An 18050-nucleotide genomic window follows, 5' to 3' on the forward strand; every position below is an offset into this window, starting at 1 on the left:
GAGTTGGTTTATAGCACATGCCATCCATCACAGAAACCAGAGGTATTACCAGAAAGAACAAGAGTGATCGAGCATCACCTTTGAAGAGGAAGCTGGCCTTTATAATGTAGCACTAAATATTACTACTGGCTTGTCCAAGGCCACAGGCCAGAAAACCACTGACACTCAGAACAGCATTAGGACAGAGAATTACAAAACGCCAAGACCTTCCTTTCTCTTCAGACAAATTAATGTGTTGAAAATGGGAGTAAGCAGAAAATTTTCATTCTTGACTTGATTTATTTCAGAAATAGGTCCTTTTTCAAACTTTATTGTCAAAGACTGAGGATGGAAATCAAAGTAAATAAAATTCTGTCTCCCTCAAGTGGATTTAGAAAAGGGTTTATCAAAGACAGTTTTAGTGAACCGCATCAAAAGAGTTTAGGGATTTTATCTGGATATGGCATACTACAAGAGACAAGGGACATCCTTATAAGCTTTCTACCAAATTCTTCTTCCATAGCTGTGGTTATACAACTTCAAGTATCTCCAAATAACTGTTATAAAATGGGAAGAAAAGTGTTGTCTCCACTGCATGAACCACTCTTTTCAGTGATAAGTGGTAATAAAGGAGGCCGGTATAGATCAATCCATCCACAAGCCAGAAGTTCCAACCTGATGTGAGTTTTGCTGCTATTGCACCAGCAGAACCAAGCAAACACCACTATAGACTGCTATAGCACCAGGGCTTGAGGATATCCATGGGCTGCTGTGTTGCTCCTCATTTATCAATCAAGTCACATTCTCAGGGACTTCTGATGTGACTTGTGTACAGCTGATCAGTCATCTTGCTAGGAAAATTAGAGGCATTATCCTAACCCAGAAGGATACATTGTCTGATCAGCCCCTCACTTTTGTCCTCTTGATTAACAAAGGAGCCAACATATACCTCATCTTTGTTCTATCACTTTATATTGCATACTTTCACAGAATCACACAATGGCCTGGTTTGGAAGGAACCTCAAGAATCATGAATCTCCAATCCCCTCACCACAGGCAGGGCCATACTTTCATTTCCTACCTCCCTGCATCTCTTCTGCTCAGAATCTGCTTCACCTGTTCACTGTCTCTCAGTCCTTAGCAGCATCTCTTGTGTTCACTGTGTGTAAGAGAGAACCTGTGAGAAACCTTTCTCCAGAAGAAAAAACAGTAAAAGGACAAATAGTTTATTAATCAACAAGGAGGTTCCAGGCATCACAGACATAAGATTTGCTAAACTTCCTAAGATCATTGTTTTTATTTATTTCTTATTCAGTACTGTGTATTATTTCAATCTCTCCAAGTGCAATAGCAATAAAATTGAAAAACATCCATGAAAACACTTCCAATTAACACAAGGTCAGAAAATGACACTAGGGACCTCCACAGCCCATAAAGAAGAAATACATCCAACACCTCCCCTACACTACCATTCTCCTCAGGAACAGCCTGAGAGAGCAGGCAATGCAACTTGTCTTAAAGGTCAACAATAGTCATATGCATTTTACCAAGGGTGTAGAAGAAAGTATCAGTATCTAGTACACTGCACAAAGATCATACTACTGGTAAGAAACAAATCTACAGATTTTTAGCTCAATTAATCCAGCTAATTTCAATGCAGGCTGAAGCACAGTGCTAGAAAATACTCAGGATAAAAATCCAGAGAGGGATCCAGAGAGCAAATTCAGCACCTTCAGATGCACGAGGAGATACAAAAGAAAGAAGACCCATCTCTGAAAAAAGGGATGAACTCTAGGGTCAGTGCATGGGCATTATTCAATGAAATGGATTAACCTTACTATGAGTTCGGCACAGGTTCTTTTACAGCACTGTGTGCCATGCACTAGCAAGAGAGATAATGACCTCTCTAGGAAGGGCACAAAACACAACAAGTAAAATCAAAACTTTTTTTTTTAATAGCTCTGGTGCTATTGTTTGTCTGTATGTCCAACAGCAAACAGATGGAAGACCCTGGTATCTGCAGGTCAGCCATTCAGGCTTCTTTCATAGGCAAATTGGAATACTGCCTAATGCTTCTGAGACTCCATGCCCTCTTCCAGCCAAGACTCAAGACTACCAAAAATATGCACTAGCACTCATATGGAAGCCTCATCCCCCCAGACCAAGAGTCCTTGTGTAGATAAGTAATTACCTCAAACTACCCTGTAGTTGAAGGGAGCAAAACAGATATGCTTATAGAAAGTATGTGTGTGATTATCACAACCTTAATGGCTTCACCATCCTCAAACTGAAACAGGTGAAGAAAATCTGAGGTCTTCTACACAGACATCTCAGAAATCATCTTCCCATGCAAGGAAGCCTCTGCCAGGCAGGCAAAAAGAGAGCTCACCTACTTTAAAAGATAGCTCCTTCCACTGTCTCTTGGAGTTGCTCACAGAGGGCTGGTGACCTGGCTCCTCTTTCTACAAACGTGATGTCAGAAAATCCTTGGAGCCAGTTACAGTTACTACCAAGGTCCATGTTATGCTGCAGGTAGGTAACTGTCTGTGCACATGACAATGTTACATATGCACAACTCATTGCTCTACAAACTCTTTTAGAAATGAATGACCTGTAACAGCACAAATCTAAGCAAAAATAACCATTTTTTAGTCTCTTCCCCAAAGTATGGCTTTTTAAACAATGACATAATCATTCTCTTTTCAACACTGAAGTCCTGAGAGTCATTTAACCTTTCCCTTTCTCATCCCTTCTCCCTTTCTTTGTCTGTCCTAATGTTCTGGCTTTGCTGAGTTTTACACCAGTACCCTAGCAGAGCTATTTGGAAGGAAAAACTGAAATGGCTCCCTTGGCCTGCACATTTCAGATGAAGAACATGACAAGGACTATGGTGCCAGCTCACTAGGGGACAAAGGTGCTGCTGTGCCCTGCAAAGAGCAGTTGAGTGGGGAACTGCAGTACTAGTATAACACAGACCAGTCCAGTTTGCAGCAACAGAGCAACTTCTAGAGAAGGGAAGAGGAAGAGAGGGAAGGCATTAAAGATACAGGCTTTGCATGACGCTCTCTAAGAGGATCACGTCTAGATGGCCTGTGAGAGGTCCTTCAAACACAAAGCAGCTTGGTTTTGCTTTAAGGTCTAGAAACCATCTTGCAAAGCTGTGAGGCTGCATAAATATTTTCCATTAAGTTTTTATACCCCATTCCAACCATTTCTAGGCTTTTCCTGCCGCTCAATTGTGCCCATGCTCACCATACCCTTCATCAGCCCTCAACAGGGAAAGAGATTGCAGCTTCAGGACCTTGACCTTGCACTGCTATTCTTCGCTAGCTGTTTCTTCAGAAATCAAGGTTCAGTTATTCCTGTCAGAGTCTGCATGGTTTTGCATTTATCATTTCAGAATTTTCTGGAGCAGAGATGGTAATTTCCTCTGAAGGAGGTACACTGGCTAAGAGAATGTTCTTTTTTTAACACCAGAATCATCATCTGGTTCATATTCTGGCTTCCTGAAACACACAGAAATATCCATTTGAATATAAATGAGAGGAGGTCCCTGACACTATTTCTTTTGCTGAAAATTTCAAAACAGTATTCAAAAATTTAAGATAAAAAAAAAAAAATTCAATTTGTACAGGTTGTGGCAACAAAAGATTCTGGAGTGTCTGTTTTCAAATTTGTGAGTTTTCTCACAAAAAGTTGAAATGTCTTAAGAAAAATAAGTACCTCGTATGAAAAAATATTTTAACTAAAACACATCTTTTTCCCCCCTCAAAAAAAAAAAAAAAAAAAAAAAAAAAATTAATTCAGAGGATTTTCTGCAAGTAAACTCAGTGTGAGCCGTATTTGGACAGAGTCACTCAGGTATGCCCCTCTCCCTCCCCCAAGGACTACCCTTAAGTACTGTAACACATCAGCATCAACAGATCTTAGGATTATATCACTGAGACAAGCCCCAATGAGCATGATAGATAAATGAATCTTAACCAGCGTGTCTTCCAGATAACAGTCACACTTTCATAATATTAATATTTTCATTATATCCTATTTGGTGCATTTCTCTAAATTAAATGTTAGTAGGAGCTTGCCTGCAGGGGACAATTTTCCAGTAGAATCTATACCAATTGACAAGTCCTCAGCTTGAAGTCTCTTGCTGACCTTCCATAATCCATTTAGGAAGCCTCCTCTGCCTTTCACTTCACCTTTGTACAGCTGTAATCGTTTTAGGCCTGCAACTAAGGTGGGACACAGCATCCATCACAGGGGCAGACAGAAAGTTTGCAGCATCCCAGGAGTATGAAGGACTTCTTCACCTTCTACCCCCACCCATCCACAGCGACCCTGGCTGCACTTCTGGGCAAAAAAAACCCAGTAACATCCTATAGCATCCTCCTCTTGCTGTTGGACTCTACAGAAAGGTCCAACGGTTCCCCATGCAGTTTACACTGTAGCACCCCTAAGGACAGGGACTGCTTCCTGGGGAGAGGCCATCGCTGCAGCTGCTCTGCAATGCCAGCAAGAGCCTTGGATGCAGACACATAGCCTCCACAGAAACTATGGACCATGGTGCCAACAGTAACTGTGCTTCCAAGGCACAGAGGCTGTGTTGGGATACAGGGGGGGATACAGGTATGTTCTCACTTCAACTAGCTGAGGCTGGTCTCTGCAGGTTCCCCCTTTATTAAAGGAAGCAAGGGTGCTTTTGAGCAAGGGTGTGAGCCAGCCACTCTGAATTGTCTTCCAGAAAAATCAGTCTCAATGCTGATCTGATTTTATAAGCATCGTTTCCCTTTCTCCTCCAGTCCCAAGCTCTGAGCCTGCTCAGCAGTACTGGCACCCCAGCTGCTACAGGGGCTTTCTGCTAAACTCTCTCTGTCCTCCAAATTTGTGCTTAGAGGTCCCATCCTCCTCAGCTTCTCTCATCACCTTCCACATTCCTCTTCTCTTCCCACAGCCAACGCACAATAAAGGCAAAGGTCCTCACTCAGTAAGACTTGCTTTCTGAAGCAGGACTGCATAACATCTATTTCTTTGCTTACATTTACTTTCGTTTCAAATCTTAACTGAAATTGTGGGGGGCTTTTTCTCTCCCTTACCTACCCCCCTCACTGCCCTCTATGTGAAGCATTTATCTCTTTGAAGCATTAGCAGATACACTATATAGGAAAGATAAGGCAGAAGAAATTAAATTGTATTGTTAGGTATCTATAATTACCCCAAGTCATTTTTTCCATAGTACAGCAATTTCAAATCTCTCGCAGCACTTTCTTTGGAAACCAGATGTTGACCAAGTCAGCTGTGTGCTAAGAATGCATTTTCATGAGTTGCGTTTCTGAAAGTTTGCAAAGGGGTGGTGGTGGTGGATGGGGATGCTCCTGGAAAATTCCACCCGCACAAGCAGAGCATTGGTAGTGCAGAGCCCTACCACTCTTATCGGGGAACTGGAGTGCTTCTCAGTCCTCTCTGTGTTTCAGCACAAACCGGGCTGCCTCCCTTGAACAGAAGGGGAGGGAAATTTCTTTGGTGCCCCCACCACTCAGAGGAGGGCAGAAGGGCTGGCTGATGGATGAGCATGTCTGGGAACTGGAGGATTTCCCCGGGAGGGCTGCAGAACCAAACACAGAAAGGCTTGCAGCACTGAGGATAACAAATGTGGTAGACGCCCCTCCAGTCGGTTCCTCTCTATTTCCCATTTCACATTCAATAGCTGCAGCTACAAGACTCCCACCATGCTCTTCAGACAACTGGTTGTCTAAAAGAACCCCCTGATCTTCAGCATAAAAGCACTTCTGCTTTAACTCCTGCCTCCTTGTTACTCTTTAATTACACCCACTTGGATTGTCCTAAAGAAGTCCTTCCTTTTCGTATTGATTAAACCCTTCAAACGTTTGCAGGAAATTATCATACTCCCAATCTGGCAACAATAAAGCCTGAGGAAGATCTGTCCTCTGCAACCAGGTTAGGATTCAGTAAGACACAGGCTATCAAGAGAAAGTAGGTTTTAACTATAGTTCAAGTAATATCCCACAGAAGACCCTGGGAATACTTTAGAGTGTTTATCTGAGATAGGGGACTTCTTAATGGACAGAGTCCTCAGTGCAGATTTCACCAGATTGTACCTTTTTAACCTTTATTTGTAAGACAGTGTCTCCATTAGTCCCAGGCTGAAGCAAGGTGTCTGAGCAATGAGCAGGAAAATGCATACACATGCAAGGCTTACTCTCAGACCAAAGCGCAGAGGAGAACTATTCAAATACACCATTGGTTTGTTCCCTGGTCATTGCAAAAGCCAGGACCGCAAATAACAACCCACTGTAGGAAAAGGGATGAGGAATGGAGCTGGAGAAACCTACAGATGCAGGTTGATCTATGCACAGGAGGAACTCAAGGGAAGCTGCTGTCCACAGAAAGCCTATCTCAAAGGCTGAGAAGCCACAGGAATGCAATGCTGCCATAATCCCAGCAGTCTACAAAGCAAACACAATTAAATGCAGTGATACAAAGAATTCTGGCCTTGGTGAAAATGAGCACACATCTAAGAAGGAAGGCAAATATCTCCCACTTCTAAAATAGAACAAAAGTAAAACACTGGCCTCTAAGGAGTGACCTGAACTATCCCAAAATCTGAAAACACCCAGATGATGCTCTCAGCAAGCAGTTAAGTTCGGTGTTCAAGAGCTGATCTCAGACAGTAGACTGCAGAGAAAAGGTCTTTTTCTGTTATTCCCAGTGTCCCAGCCTGGACAGTGAGACTGTCATATGAGGCTGCTTAGACTTCAAGCTGATGGTGAACTTCAAGCGCATCTCTGTTGCCCACGCTGCACCCAATGTAAGTTGATTTACCAGCAATCACTATTTCTTTTGGAAAAAGAACAAAAAACAAAATACCACAGTATTACATAATACCAAGGTGGATTTAGTGGTGTGTGAAGGGATGTACAGCATCTATTAGCAGAGCTGCTGCAGTGTGCACCTTGTGTTAGGCAGTGGGGAGCAAGCTTCCCCCAGCCTGCGAGTGCCAGCCCTGCGTGCTCCAACACCAACCCAAATGGTGTCCTGATCAGGCTGCGCAAAAGCATGAGCTTTTTAAAGTGAGGTCTGAAAATACTGAAAAAAATATGGAAGGTTTTTCTTCGGCATAAAGCCAGGTTTGCTTGCTTTTTTGAATTTTCCATTAATCTTCCAAACTCTTCCATTCTGCATGCACACAAAAGTTGTGTTGTTATCAGATGTTATTAATAAAAGTGATGGAAATTTGGACCTAAACAAATGATTGCAAAAACTTCAACTGCTCACTGGGAAAGAAATAACATCTTTCAGAAGAAATAAAACTCAGTTCCAACAGTTCCACCTCCGTCCTCAGAGATAGCAGAACCATCAGTTTCAGCTTTGGTTCTGAATCAGACTGGAGGTATCTGAGCTCCATTTTCCCACTGCCTGGGAGCCTGTCCTCACCATCTGACTAACAAGGCACCAGGATCTAGGGGAGATGCTGCCATTCTCTCCTCCATGTCACCTGTCTGCACAGTATCTAAAAGGCTTTTAAGAGTTTACGCAAAAATGTCTGTTTCCATTTACAGCAGAAAAACTTCCAAAAGAAATCTTTCGGATCTGACCAAAATTAATGAATGTTCTCATTGATAACCGCTTTTTCACAGAATCATCTGTTCCTCTTTCTGTATTTCTGAGGCTTAAGTGTTATCATCTGAGTATTTTAGAGCTGTAGACTTATGGAATGGCTTAGGCTGGAGGGGACCTCAAAGCCCACTCAGTTGCAACCCCTGCCAAGGGCAGGGCTGCCACCCACCAGCTCAGCTGCCTAGGGCCCCATCCCAGGGATGGGACACCCCCAGCAATCTGCCACTGCCTCACCATCCTCTTAGTAAATAATTTTGTCCTAATATCTAACTGAAATCTCCCCTCTTTTAGTTTAAAGGCATCCACCCTTGTCCTATTACTATCAGTCCAGGAAAGTTGTTCTGCTTCCTGCATGTAAACTCCTTTCAGGTACTAGAAGGCCACAGTGAGATTTCCTCAGAGCCTTATTTTCTCCAAGCTAAAGAAGCCTAGCTCCCTCAACCTTTCTTTCTAAGACAGGTCCTCCAGCCCTCCGAGCATCTTTGTGACCTCCTCTGGACCTGCTTGAACAGCTTTGCATCCTTCCTATACCAGAGGAAAGAAATGACAAAGGCTTTATCTTTCCTGATCTCAATTCATATCACTTTTCCTGAAGACTGGGGACGCAATGGCCAGAGTCCACTTAAAAACTCCTCACCTCCTTCTGCTTGAAACTGCTCTTTCTTGTACAAGACCGCTCCACAGTGCTGCTCTGCATCATTAAACAGCCTAACCTCGTTCCACCAAGGAGCGGCTGAATGTTACTCATAGTGAAATGCTGCCTGTATGTTAATTTTGTAAAGTGCTCAGGATCCTTCTAGAAGGAAGGAACAATAGAATTATAAGTCATTATCAGTATAGGAACTGAGGAAATAAACCTAAGGGAAACAAGTGCCAGAAACTGTCACACAAAATGCAGACCAAGTCGAAGGCTTAAACAGGAGCAAGAAAAAGGCTGTCAAACAACCTTCCGGGCTTGACATGGTGGGAGACATTGCAGAGAGCTCAGCAGAAAGAAATTAAATAGGCATGGCAAACTCCTGACTCAGCACACGACAACACAGCCCCCAGCACATCTTTGAAATAAACCCAGGTCTGTAATGCCAACCCCTCTTCCGAGGAAGAAAGGCCAAGGGACAGTGACTGAAACTCACACGCTGCAACACAGCAAGGAACAAGTGAGCACTGGCGTCTAACGTTACCGAAGGCAGTCTGAAAAAATACAGACTCAGGGAAAACACAGTTCAGGCAGAGGGAAAACAAACGATGCTTAGCATATTGTGCGCTCAAATCAATGGCACTAAGTGCATGTCAGAGTTCATGTGCAGCAAGAGAAACTCAAGCACGCAGCAGCTGCAGCGATAACAAGTTTTAACACTAGATATCTTTGCGGAGCAGCAGAGAAATTAACAAGTAAAAGTGCAAAGAAAACCACAGAGGAAAAGACTGTCTTGATTTTGGAAAAAATCTACGGAATTGTAGGGGTGGAAGGGACTTCTGGAGGTCAGCTCCAAGCCAACCCAGTAAGCAAATTCAGGAATAAAATCCAAGCAAGGGGCATGTGAGAACCAAGCACTGGCCAGAACCAACACCAGAGGACCAAAACCAAGCCAAAGACATTACAAATAGCTACTCCTTACTGAACAAAAATCTGAGTTTTAATTCAGTTGCATTGGTCAGGAAAAGCAAACTGCCAAACCCCCCAGCAAAAAATGGGGGGAGAGGAGGAGAAAGAGAAATAAAATTAAAAGAAAAAGAAAGAAAAATGCAAAGCCTTATGAATATACAAATGAGGGCACAGCATCACCTCCTTCCTCTCAAGCCCAATGGAAAGAAAACAGAGCCTCCAGTTAATAATATTCAAGAAATATAAAAATAGAAATAAGCAAAGGAATCACAGGCCAAGCAAAGACATCAACATGAGACAAAGTCTCAAGCAAATACAACTGAACAGATGAAAACACTCCCTCGGGCAGTAGGGGCATTGCCACCCCCTGTGAGGCTCTTTCAGCAGCGCTTTCTCCGGGCACCATTTGGTTGGTTGCTTCCTCTCTACCCTCACGTATCCATGAAATTCAAATCTTAAAGCCAACAAAATTCTCGTGTTTTTCTCCCAACTGTTCTTTTTCTTTGCATATTTGCAAAGAGTTTGGTCCTAAAGAGAGCGGAAGGGAGAGGATTCTTAAAATGTCAGCAAATATCACTTAGTTTTTTCACAGTGAAATATTTGCTTAAAAATGGCAATATGCAACATGAAAGCTTTAGAAATTTTCATATTCAGATGACATTTTTTTCTATCAGAAATGGTCTATGTTGCAAAATGATTTTACTACCTTTAAATTAACTGAGAAAATATTTTTCAGGTCTAAAAATATTTTGTGTTAACTCAAAAAGAAATCTGATGTTATTTTCCTCCACCAAAAAACTCAAAGCAGAAATTAAGCTTCTTCCTTTCATTGGTAACCAAATCACACCTTCCTTTCCAGCTTTTTGAGGATGTCATTGATTGATCTGGAATGACGGGATGGATCCTTGATAAAGCGTTGTGAGAAGAATATTTAATTACTGTAGCCATACTTTAATGCTCATCTTCCTACAGGATTTCAGCTATCACCTGAATTAAGATATGGATATTTTACTGTCAGCATCTTGGGAGTACATATTTCCACAATCAATGAAATGATCACAATGAATGGACGTGGGTACAGAGCAGCATGGTACATGCCACAAAAACCTCCAAGCCAGTGGTAAACGGGAGTAGTTTTGACCATAAGCAATATGGGTCTGGCACCAGCACACCAGCTCACCAACTCTACTGAGATGTTAAGAATTGAAACTTTCCAGCAGCATTGGGTATTTTTGAGTTATTGCGCTTTCTCAGCATTATTGTGTTTGAAGTACAAAAAAAAGTACTTTTACTGCTTTTTCACATCTGCCCCTCACATTGTCAATGAGGCCCAGTAAGCCTGCACAAAGCCAGTTACAATTCTCTGCTGCCTTCAAAGAGTTAGGCAGTTGGTATGTAAAGCTTGCTGCCTACCAAGCTGACTAATGTTGTCTAATTGTTCCCTTGTACTCCCCCGTTGGTCCATCTGTACCCATCTGTTGCCTTTTGTTTTCTAATTAAAGTGTAACTAACCACTTTGGGGTAGGAGCCACCTTTCTGGTTATTTATCATACATCTCTCTGCAGAGCAGTCTCAGGTTCATCACTGGATGCTGGGGATAGCAGTGACAAGACACAAGGAGTATCACCACGTGGCATGGGAGAGTGGACTGGAAGAAAGCCCCAGACCAGAATTCCCATCCAGAATGCAAATGAAACAAGAGCAGTCTTCTCCTGTGGACCACGTGATCTTAATGGACTTTTCCAACCTTAATGATTCTATGATTCTGTGGCTGGACAGCATTACCACATCAGTACAACAGGCACAGACTTCAGTCTAAGAAGTCCAAGAAGTCAGGCCGGCAACCCCAGTGCAGATCAGATAGCTACTATCACCCAAATCAGTTACACCAGAATGGAAGTGGAGGCACTCCAATACTGACCACACATAATAAACATCTCCAGATTTTCCAATATCTGATTTGCATTAGAGGACAAGGTCTCTCCAAGAAGCTGTCATTGTTTCAATGTAAGAATTCTCTCTGGTAGCCAAGATGTAGGGCCTGGTGGAGGAGAGCCAGAATATTTTTCTGCAGGCTCATGAATCATACAAATATACTCCAAAATTCAAGCAAACAAAGTCAGCAACTGCTTCAACAAGAGGCAAAGAGAGAGAACAGCTTATAGTGTTGCAATATACAGTGGTTAGGAGGATGCATCCAGTATATGTCCTCTTTGGTCAAAGAGGTGGACTAGCTTGTTACAGCAGGATGTGGTAATCTAATCTAACACTTTGATACAATCAGTCAGCAAAGATACCGTGTGATAAGAATGTCCACAAGATTTAAATTTGAGGCGTTTTCAGAAACATTATTCCATTTATCACCTGATAAGGAAAGCTTTGTGTTGCACTTGCAGCTGCCCTTTTCCTTAGGCATCAGTGTAAGATTAGCATGGCCAAAATTAGCCATAAATCCATACAGCTACACCCTGGGCAACTGTGAGAAGCTAGGCCAACTCCTGGCAGTGGGTGCAGCATAGGTGCACAAATAAAGCCATCTGGTTGTCTGATTGAATCAGGGTCATCAGTAGAGATATCAGTGTGACCTAGATCAGGCATCTGAGGGGCACAAGCTTGGGAGTAGGGTATCCTTAAAATATGTATTCTTTGATGCAAGCCTGCTGTCTAATGAGAAGCAAGTGATTCAGCAAATTATGATCTCTTAGAGAAATGTTCAGAAAGAGCACTCCACAAATACATGTACAAACTCCCATTCTAATTTCAGCTATTTGTGCTTAAATCCAGAGAGGTGCATCTGCCCTAAGAGAAGCTACATCCGTCTAAAAGCTGGTTCTATGGGAACAGAATCAGTCACTAAATCTGAGTAGGTTTAAACAAACTCCTGTGCTATTTCTCTTTGGGGACAATGAGTCATAAATCCCCATGTACACAGGGAAATTAGCAAAACAAGACGGATTGGCAAAAACAATTTAATCTTGTCTCCCCATAAAAGGAGTTGGTGGGATAAAAAACATTTCCTCTGTGAAGTCCCTGGACATGCTGACAAGATGCCAAAACTCTGCACACAGAGCAGAACCTGACCTGAAGAAATATCTTCTTCTCCTAGTGAGACAAGCATACCTGTGCAGGCATATGTAAGAGATCAGAAAGGCTTGCTCAGGTGGGCACCAGACAGCACAAGAAGGAAATTGTCTCAAATGATCTAGTTATCTTTCCAAAGGCAGAGAGGGGAAGGTCGTGAGAGAAGATGCTCGGAATTGCAAAGCTGCAAGTTTCACCTCACAACTTTGCATTCTTGTCTCTCTCCTAAAGAGCCTTCTTCAGCAAAGGAAATAAATAAATAAATCTAAATCCTTCCTTCTGCTGAACAATGTAACATGCACATGATTTACACTGGTTCTTCAAGAAATAGCCAGTGCCACACAGGTCCTTACTGAAAACCAAAAATACTGATCAGATATTCAGTCCTCTTCTCCCCTTCCCTGTTATTTCTGCAATGGGAACACTGAATTGCAGAAGGAAATGACGACTGTAAATACTTGTTTTAATGCACAGAAAGACTTCAGACCAGCTCCATATGTCTTCTTCCTTAACAGAGAGGATAAATCTCCCTTTGAGCTTGTAGTCCACACAGAGATGCTTGCAAACAACAAGAATCAGGGTCGTTAGTGTCTTCCGCTCCTGTAGAAGCAGGTGCTAGTTAGTTTCCCATTACTCTTAAGTCTGCCTCACTATCAAAAGGTACAGCCTCTTTGGCATTTCTGTGGTGTTCACCAGCCCTTCAAAGCTGCAAACTCTGGGAGATGACATGTACATCCATGAGGGCTGTTGTTTGCAGCCATCAACAATTGGCTTCTTGCACCAACTGCCAACATGAAATGTACATGGTAGAAGGTTGCAGAAACGATGTCCTCACTAGTTCAGGATTGAAGATTTTGCTGATCAGCCTACCCGTGACCCATTTTTTCTTTCCTGTATAATGAAGGCTCTTGTGAGACAATCTGCAGGTTCATCTTGCTCACCCAATACAAAAATGTAGGCTGGCAGAGAATCATGACATCACTTATTGTATCCTTCTGCTCTGATGCAGGACAGGAGAGAGACAGACCCTGCACTGCTGGATATTTTTTTGTGTCCTCCAGCAAATGAGCCTCACTAGCAAATGAGCCTTGCCATGTCTCACCATACTAACAATTAGATGGCTCCCTACATCCCTAACTGAAATCTTTCTGCTTGAAAATTTAGCAAGATTTCTTCTTCATCCTATTCACTGTGGACATAAAAAGCAACAGGCCATGATGTCCTTTTTCAACAACGTTTCAGATGTCCAAAGTTCTTTTCTCCTTCCTCTTTTTTTAGATAAAACAAACCTTATTTTTCCATTTTATTTCATCAGTCCGTCTCTGCAGCTCCCTCCTACACTCCAAGGGAAACTTTCCTGAGCACAGATGTGCATAACACCTCTGTGGTAAGCAGGGAACAAGGTTGCATGAGTTCACTAATTCAGAAACTCACCTTCTTTCTGTGATAGGACAAGGGGAAAAGGTTTTAAACTAAAGGAGGGGAGATTTAGATTAGATATCGGGGAAATATTCCTCAGAGAGGGTGGTGAGGTGCTGGCACAGGCTGCTCAGAGAGGTTGTGGATGCCCTGTCCCCAGAGGGGTAGAAGGCCAGGTTGGATGGGGCCCTGGGCAGCCTCAGCTGGTGCTCAATCTAGCAGCTGGCAATCCTGCCAGTGCAGGGAAGTTAATGATCTTTGAGGCCCTTTCCAACGCAAGTCATTCTATGATTCTATGGACCATGACCCAGGCTGAACACATCTCTGAAAAGCCCATGCAGCAGCAAGTGGTGGGATCACTTTCTATCCTATTGTGATGCCATTCAGACTTCTGACAGAATGTCACACAGAAAATGACTCAATTCCTGGGGAGCACCAACATCTGCAATGGAGTAGGGGAACAAGGTAGAAGCACCCTGTGGTCTTCTAATCATGGCTACACCCATGGCTAAAAGAAGCAAAACAGATGCTAATAATTGATTTTTAGGAGGTCAAAAACCAGGTACTGATAATTAGAGGAGCAGCAGGCAAACATTTAATCTGCAGAGGAGGTGGGTGTTTGTAGAGTCAGAAGATCAGGCAGAATGAAGCTTATGGCATGAGCTTCCTGTCTAAAATGGCTTAATGTGGCACCCCATCCAAACACATCACCTGGGGCTTTGCAAGCCCAGCCAAGAGCAGGAGTTATGAGAGCATCTGAGGTAAGACATGCCCTAGGACACTTGTGAATCAGAGGGTGCTGCTGGGCAGCACAAGAGGTTGCAAGCCAGATGGCAAGGTGCTCTGAATCCACAGAGAGAAAAGGTGGAAAAGTTTTAGCCAGGGGGGAGGCTGAGGACAATTGAGTGATACAGGTGATGCAATACTCACAGCTCTCCTTTGTTAAAAGCCATGCTCGGGAGGGAACCACAGACATAGTGAGGTCTGGCATCCCCAGTGTCACTAGAGGAAAGGAAGGCAGCACACAAGAGGGGCTGGGAGCTGATGGGACGATTGCTGTGCCCTGCCTCAGCAGAGAAGGTGGATGTTAACAGGAGCTGGAAAGCAGTGCTTGCCAGCTCTCACAAACTGTTCACAGACCCACAAGTCCTCACCATATGTGAGATTATAGAGGAGCAGAGGGAGAAGACAATCAGTAAAATAAAGCCCGAGTGAAAATTCTTCCAATACAAGACACAGACACAATAATGAGGATAGTACCTAGCCCCTGGCAGGCCTTACAACACCTCTGACCTCAGCCTATTGCTGCACTGAGGCAGAACCCTTCTGGAGCACCTCCACCTGCATGTCTGCTCCTCTACAGTCAATACAACAGAGGCACACAGGCACTCAAAAACACACCTAGTTTGTGTTGGCTAGTGAAGCAAGAGCTCTACTAAACAGCTAATTAAGAGCTAGTGAGGGAAGGCATGTAGCCTTCTGCCTCTGAGGAACAGTCATGCTGAGAAGTGAATGAAGCACAGAACGTTTGTTATGAAGAGAGGAATTGTTACTCATACCCACAGTAGCAGAAAGGCTCAGGATACTGCCCCTTTCCAGAAAGTGACAACTATCTGTGTTTTTTTCGTGACTGTCAGCCCTGCAAGGCTTCCATTTGTCTGAAGGACACAGGAGGAGGTTTGTCATTACTGGGGTCTGGAGACAGCTGTAGCTCTTCTGGAAAATAAAATCCTGTTCTGAAATAGCTGGTGCATTTTTCAATGTTTTTCTTTCCATAACAGGCTGAAAAATCAAAATCTCAGCAAATTTCACAAATGTGGAATAGGTTCAGGGACTGCCTGCATCTTTGCTGCCAAGAAAATGGAAGGCTTCATGCGTGTTTTAAGATCTATCTTTCTGTACCACTAAATCCAGAGGAGACTAATAAAAACGACTGTAAGACTAGAAAACATGACCTAACAGGAGAGACTGAAAAAACTCTTGTTTAATCTGCAGCAGAGACTGGGAGACAGCATGATAGAAGCCTTCAAACATAGGTAGAGAAGATAAAAAAGAGGAAGAGAATAAACAATTCTCTGTGTCCACAAGGGAGATGCCAAGTAGTAATGGGCTTAAACTGCAGTCAGGGAAATCTAGGTTAGACATTAGAAAAACTTTCCAGAGTAAGGAGAAAGAAGGCATGGAAGAGATTGCCTCAGGATTTCATGGAGTTTCTAGCATTGAAGGACTCTCAGAACAGGTGAAACAAACATCTGTCAGAAATCATTTCAGTCTAGTTGATCCTTCCCTTGGGCAGAGGGGGAACTAAATGACCTCTTGATGTTCCTTCCAGGCACAACATCTGATAATGGATAAAAGTGTGCAGTGCTGTAATTAAAGACTGAGCAATCGTGAGTGCACACAAGTGGACTGAATCAGTGTTTGCTATGCAGCTACTTTCACCTCTCATCTCCTACTGCCTGTGTGTTTGACTGGGAAACTCTCCTATTCTTCACAGTTTCTTCTGTGTATTACCCAGATGTTGCTAGGATGAAACATCTTGCTAATTTCACAGAAATTAGTGAGAGTTTGGATGATTTTACACTGCAAAGCAAATACAAATATATTTGGATTGTGTGCTAATAATATATGAATAATTTATGGTTTATATTGTGGCATTGCCTGGGAGCTGCTGTTAAGGGACAGCATTCCACTCAGTGTGCCTCTGCAAACATGGAACAAAATTATGATCTTTGCCACAGAGAGCCGTTTCACTCTTATGTTTTAACGTTTGCATTTCAGCTGAATGGAGAAAATTAATAACAGGACACTGTGATTCCAGCTATGAAATGTGTTTTTTGTGATCAGAGCATACTGGAGATGATTTCAATGTCTTCCAGGAAGAAAACATTTAAACAGCTCAGAGTGTGATTATAACAATCTGATCTTCACACCGAGATCCCCCTTCAAGGTGAAACATTTGTGCTCAGGAGTACAAAGAACTGAACTGTTTCTGACTTTTGCCAAGCAGTCACGGAGAGAAGGCTTTTTCTGGCTAGCAGAACAAGGGAGCATTTTTCTAGGCCATACACATGATCACAATGATCCAGCCTGAGATATGCTTCATGTCTGTTGAGTGCTCTACTGAATTCTCCTTGCTTTTACAACAACTTCTCATCCCCATCATTTTTCTGTGTCTTACAACTACCTCCAGCTAACCCCTCTGAGCAGCTGATTTAAACCATTCGGGAACACTTCTTCCCAGCCTGGACAACCGACATTTATGTGGGAGGTGAAACAAACTAAAGCTTTGCACTAACACAAAAATCCACACCATTTCTAAAATGGTGCTTTGGGTCACATACAAATTATTCAGAAATACACAAGTTTAGATATTTGAGCAACTTCATATGATCTCATGTACACATCCTACCTCATACACAAGCAAGTGACAGTGGCCAGATATATCAAGTACAGTTAACAGTGGCATATTACTAAGTGAGACTGTGGTTCAATCACAGCTAGTTATCATAGAGAACTCCACAGCCTCCAAGCCATGCAGATAAGTATTTTCCATCTGTGCCACTGAAACTCATGGCACAAAGGAGATCTCTTCTCTGAAAGACAGGAAAATTTATGTCCAGAGGTGAAAGAAAGGAAGTTGATGAATTTTTTATGCATGCTAATGGAAGAATGTAATGGCATCCTGCATGGAGATGACAGCAGCTTGGGTACTGGAGATACCAGTGGCCCAGGATGAAAGAATGAGATTGCCAACTCTTCATAAGTAAGAAAAGGTAGGGGGATAACTTGCTCAGAGCCTTCTTCCATCCTCCTCCTGCCTGACAAAGCTTGAGAATTACCAAACATGTCCTACCCTCTCCCACTTCCTCTCCTTGGTCAGAAGGATGATCACCAGCTTGGGATGCATCTGGTATCCGTCCTCACTGAATGACAAATTCCTGCCTTCGAAGGTGACGTTAATCAGGTACCTGTTGGAGAGAGAAAAGAGCAGGATGAACATTAATGCTTGGGAACTGAACCTGAAAGGAGAGCCTGCCTCCCCCTCTGCAATTTGTGCCAGGGTGACAGAAGTACACTACGAACAGCTGTTGTTAATCTGGGGACAGCAAAGGAAAATCTGAAAGGAAGTGGGTGGTAGAAACAGTACAAACAGTCCAGGAACTGGGGCAATCAGACAAGACACTTGTCCACATTTAGACTTGAGTACAGAAGTGATGTCCCATGTTAGGTCTCACCAAATTCCTGAAAGCAAGTGACAAGTGTACGTGTGCCCACAGTCTTTGATTTCTTCTTTGCACACAGGGCAGAGAAATCCATAGCAATTAGC

At 43.0% G+C, this 18050-nt stretch overlaps 1 protein-coding gene across 12 annotated transcripts in view; it reads right to left on the reverse strand.

Moving 5' to 3' along the window:
- The window catches only part of GRIN2B (glutamate ionotropic receptor NMDA type subunit 2B), a 227490-nt gene that overhangs the window by 58563 nt on the left and 150877 nt on the right, over positions 1–18050 (reverse strand). For all 12 annotated transcript variants that reach the window (XM_048942795.1, XM_048942798.1, XM_048942817.1 and 9 more), the window contains one exon: positions 17577–17691. In XM_048942795.1, the coding sequence (XP_048798752.1) occupies positions 17577–17691 (115 nt within the window). The remainder of the gene's footprint in view (positions 1–17576; positions 17692–18050) is intronic.

Source organism: Lagopus muta, chromosome 1 (assembly GCF_023343835.1).
Source record: "Lagopus muta isolate bLagMut1 chromosome 1, bLagMut1 primary, whole genome shotgun sequence".
Taxonomy (NCBI): Eukaryota; Metazoa; Chordata; class Aves; order Galliformes; family Phasianidae; genus Lagopus; species Lagopus muta.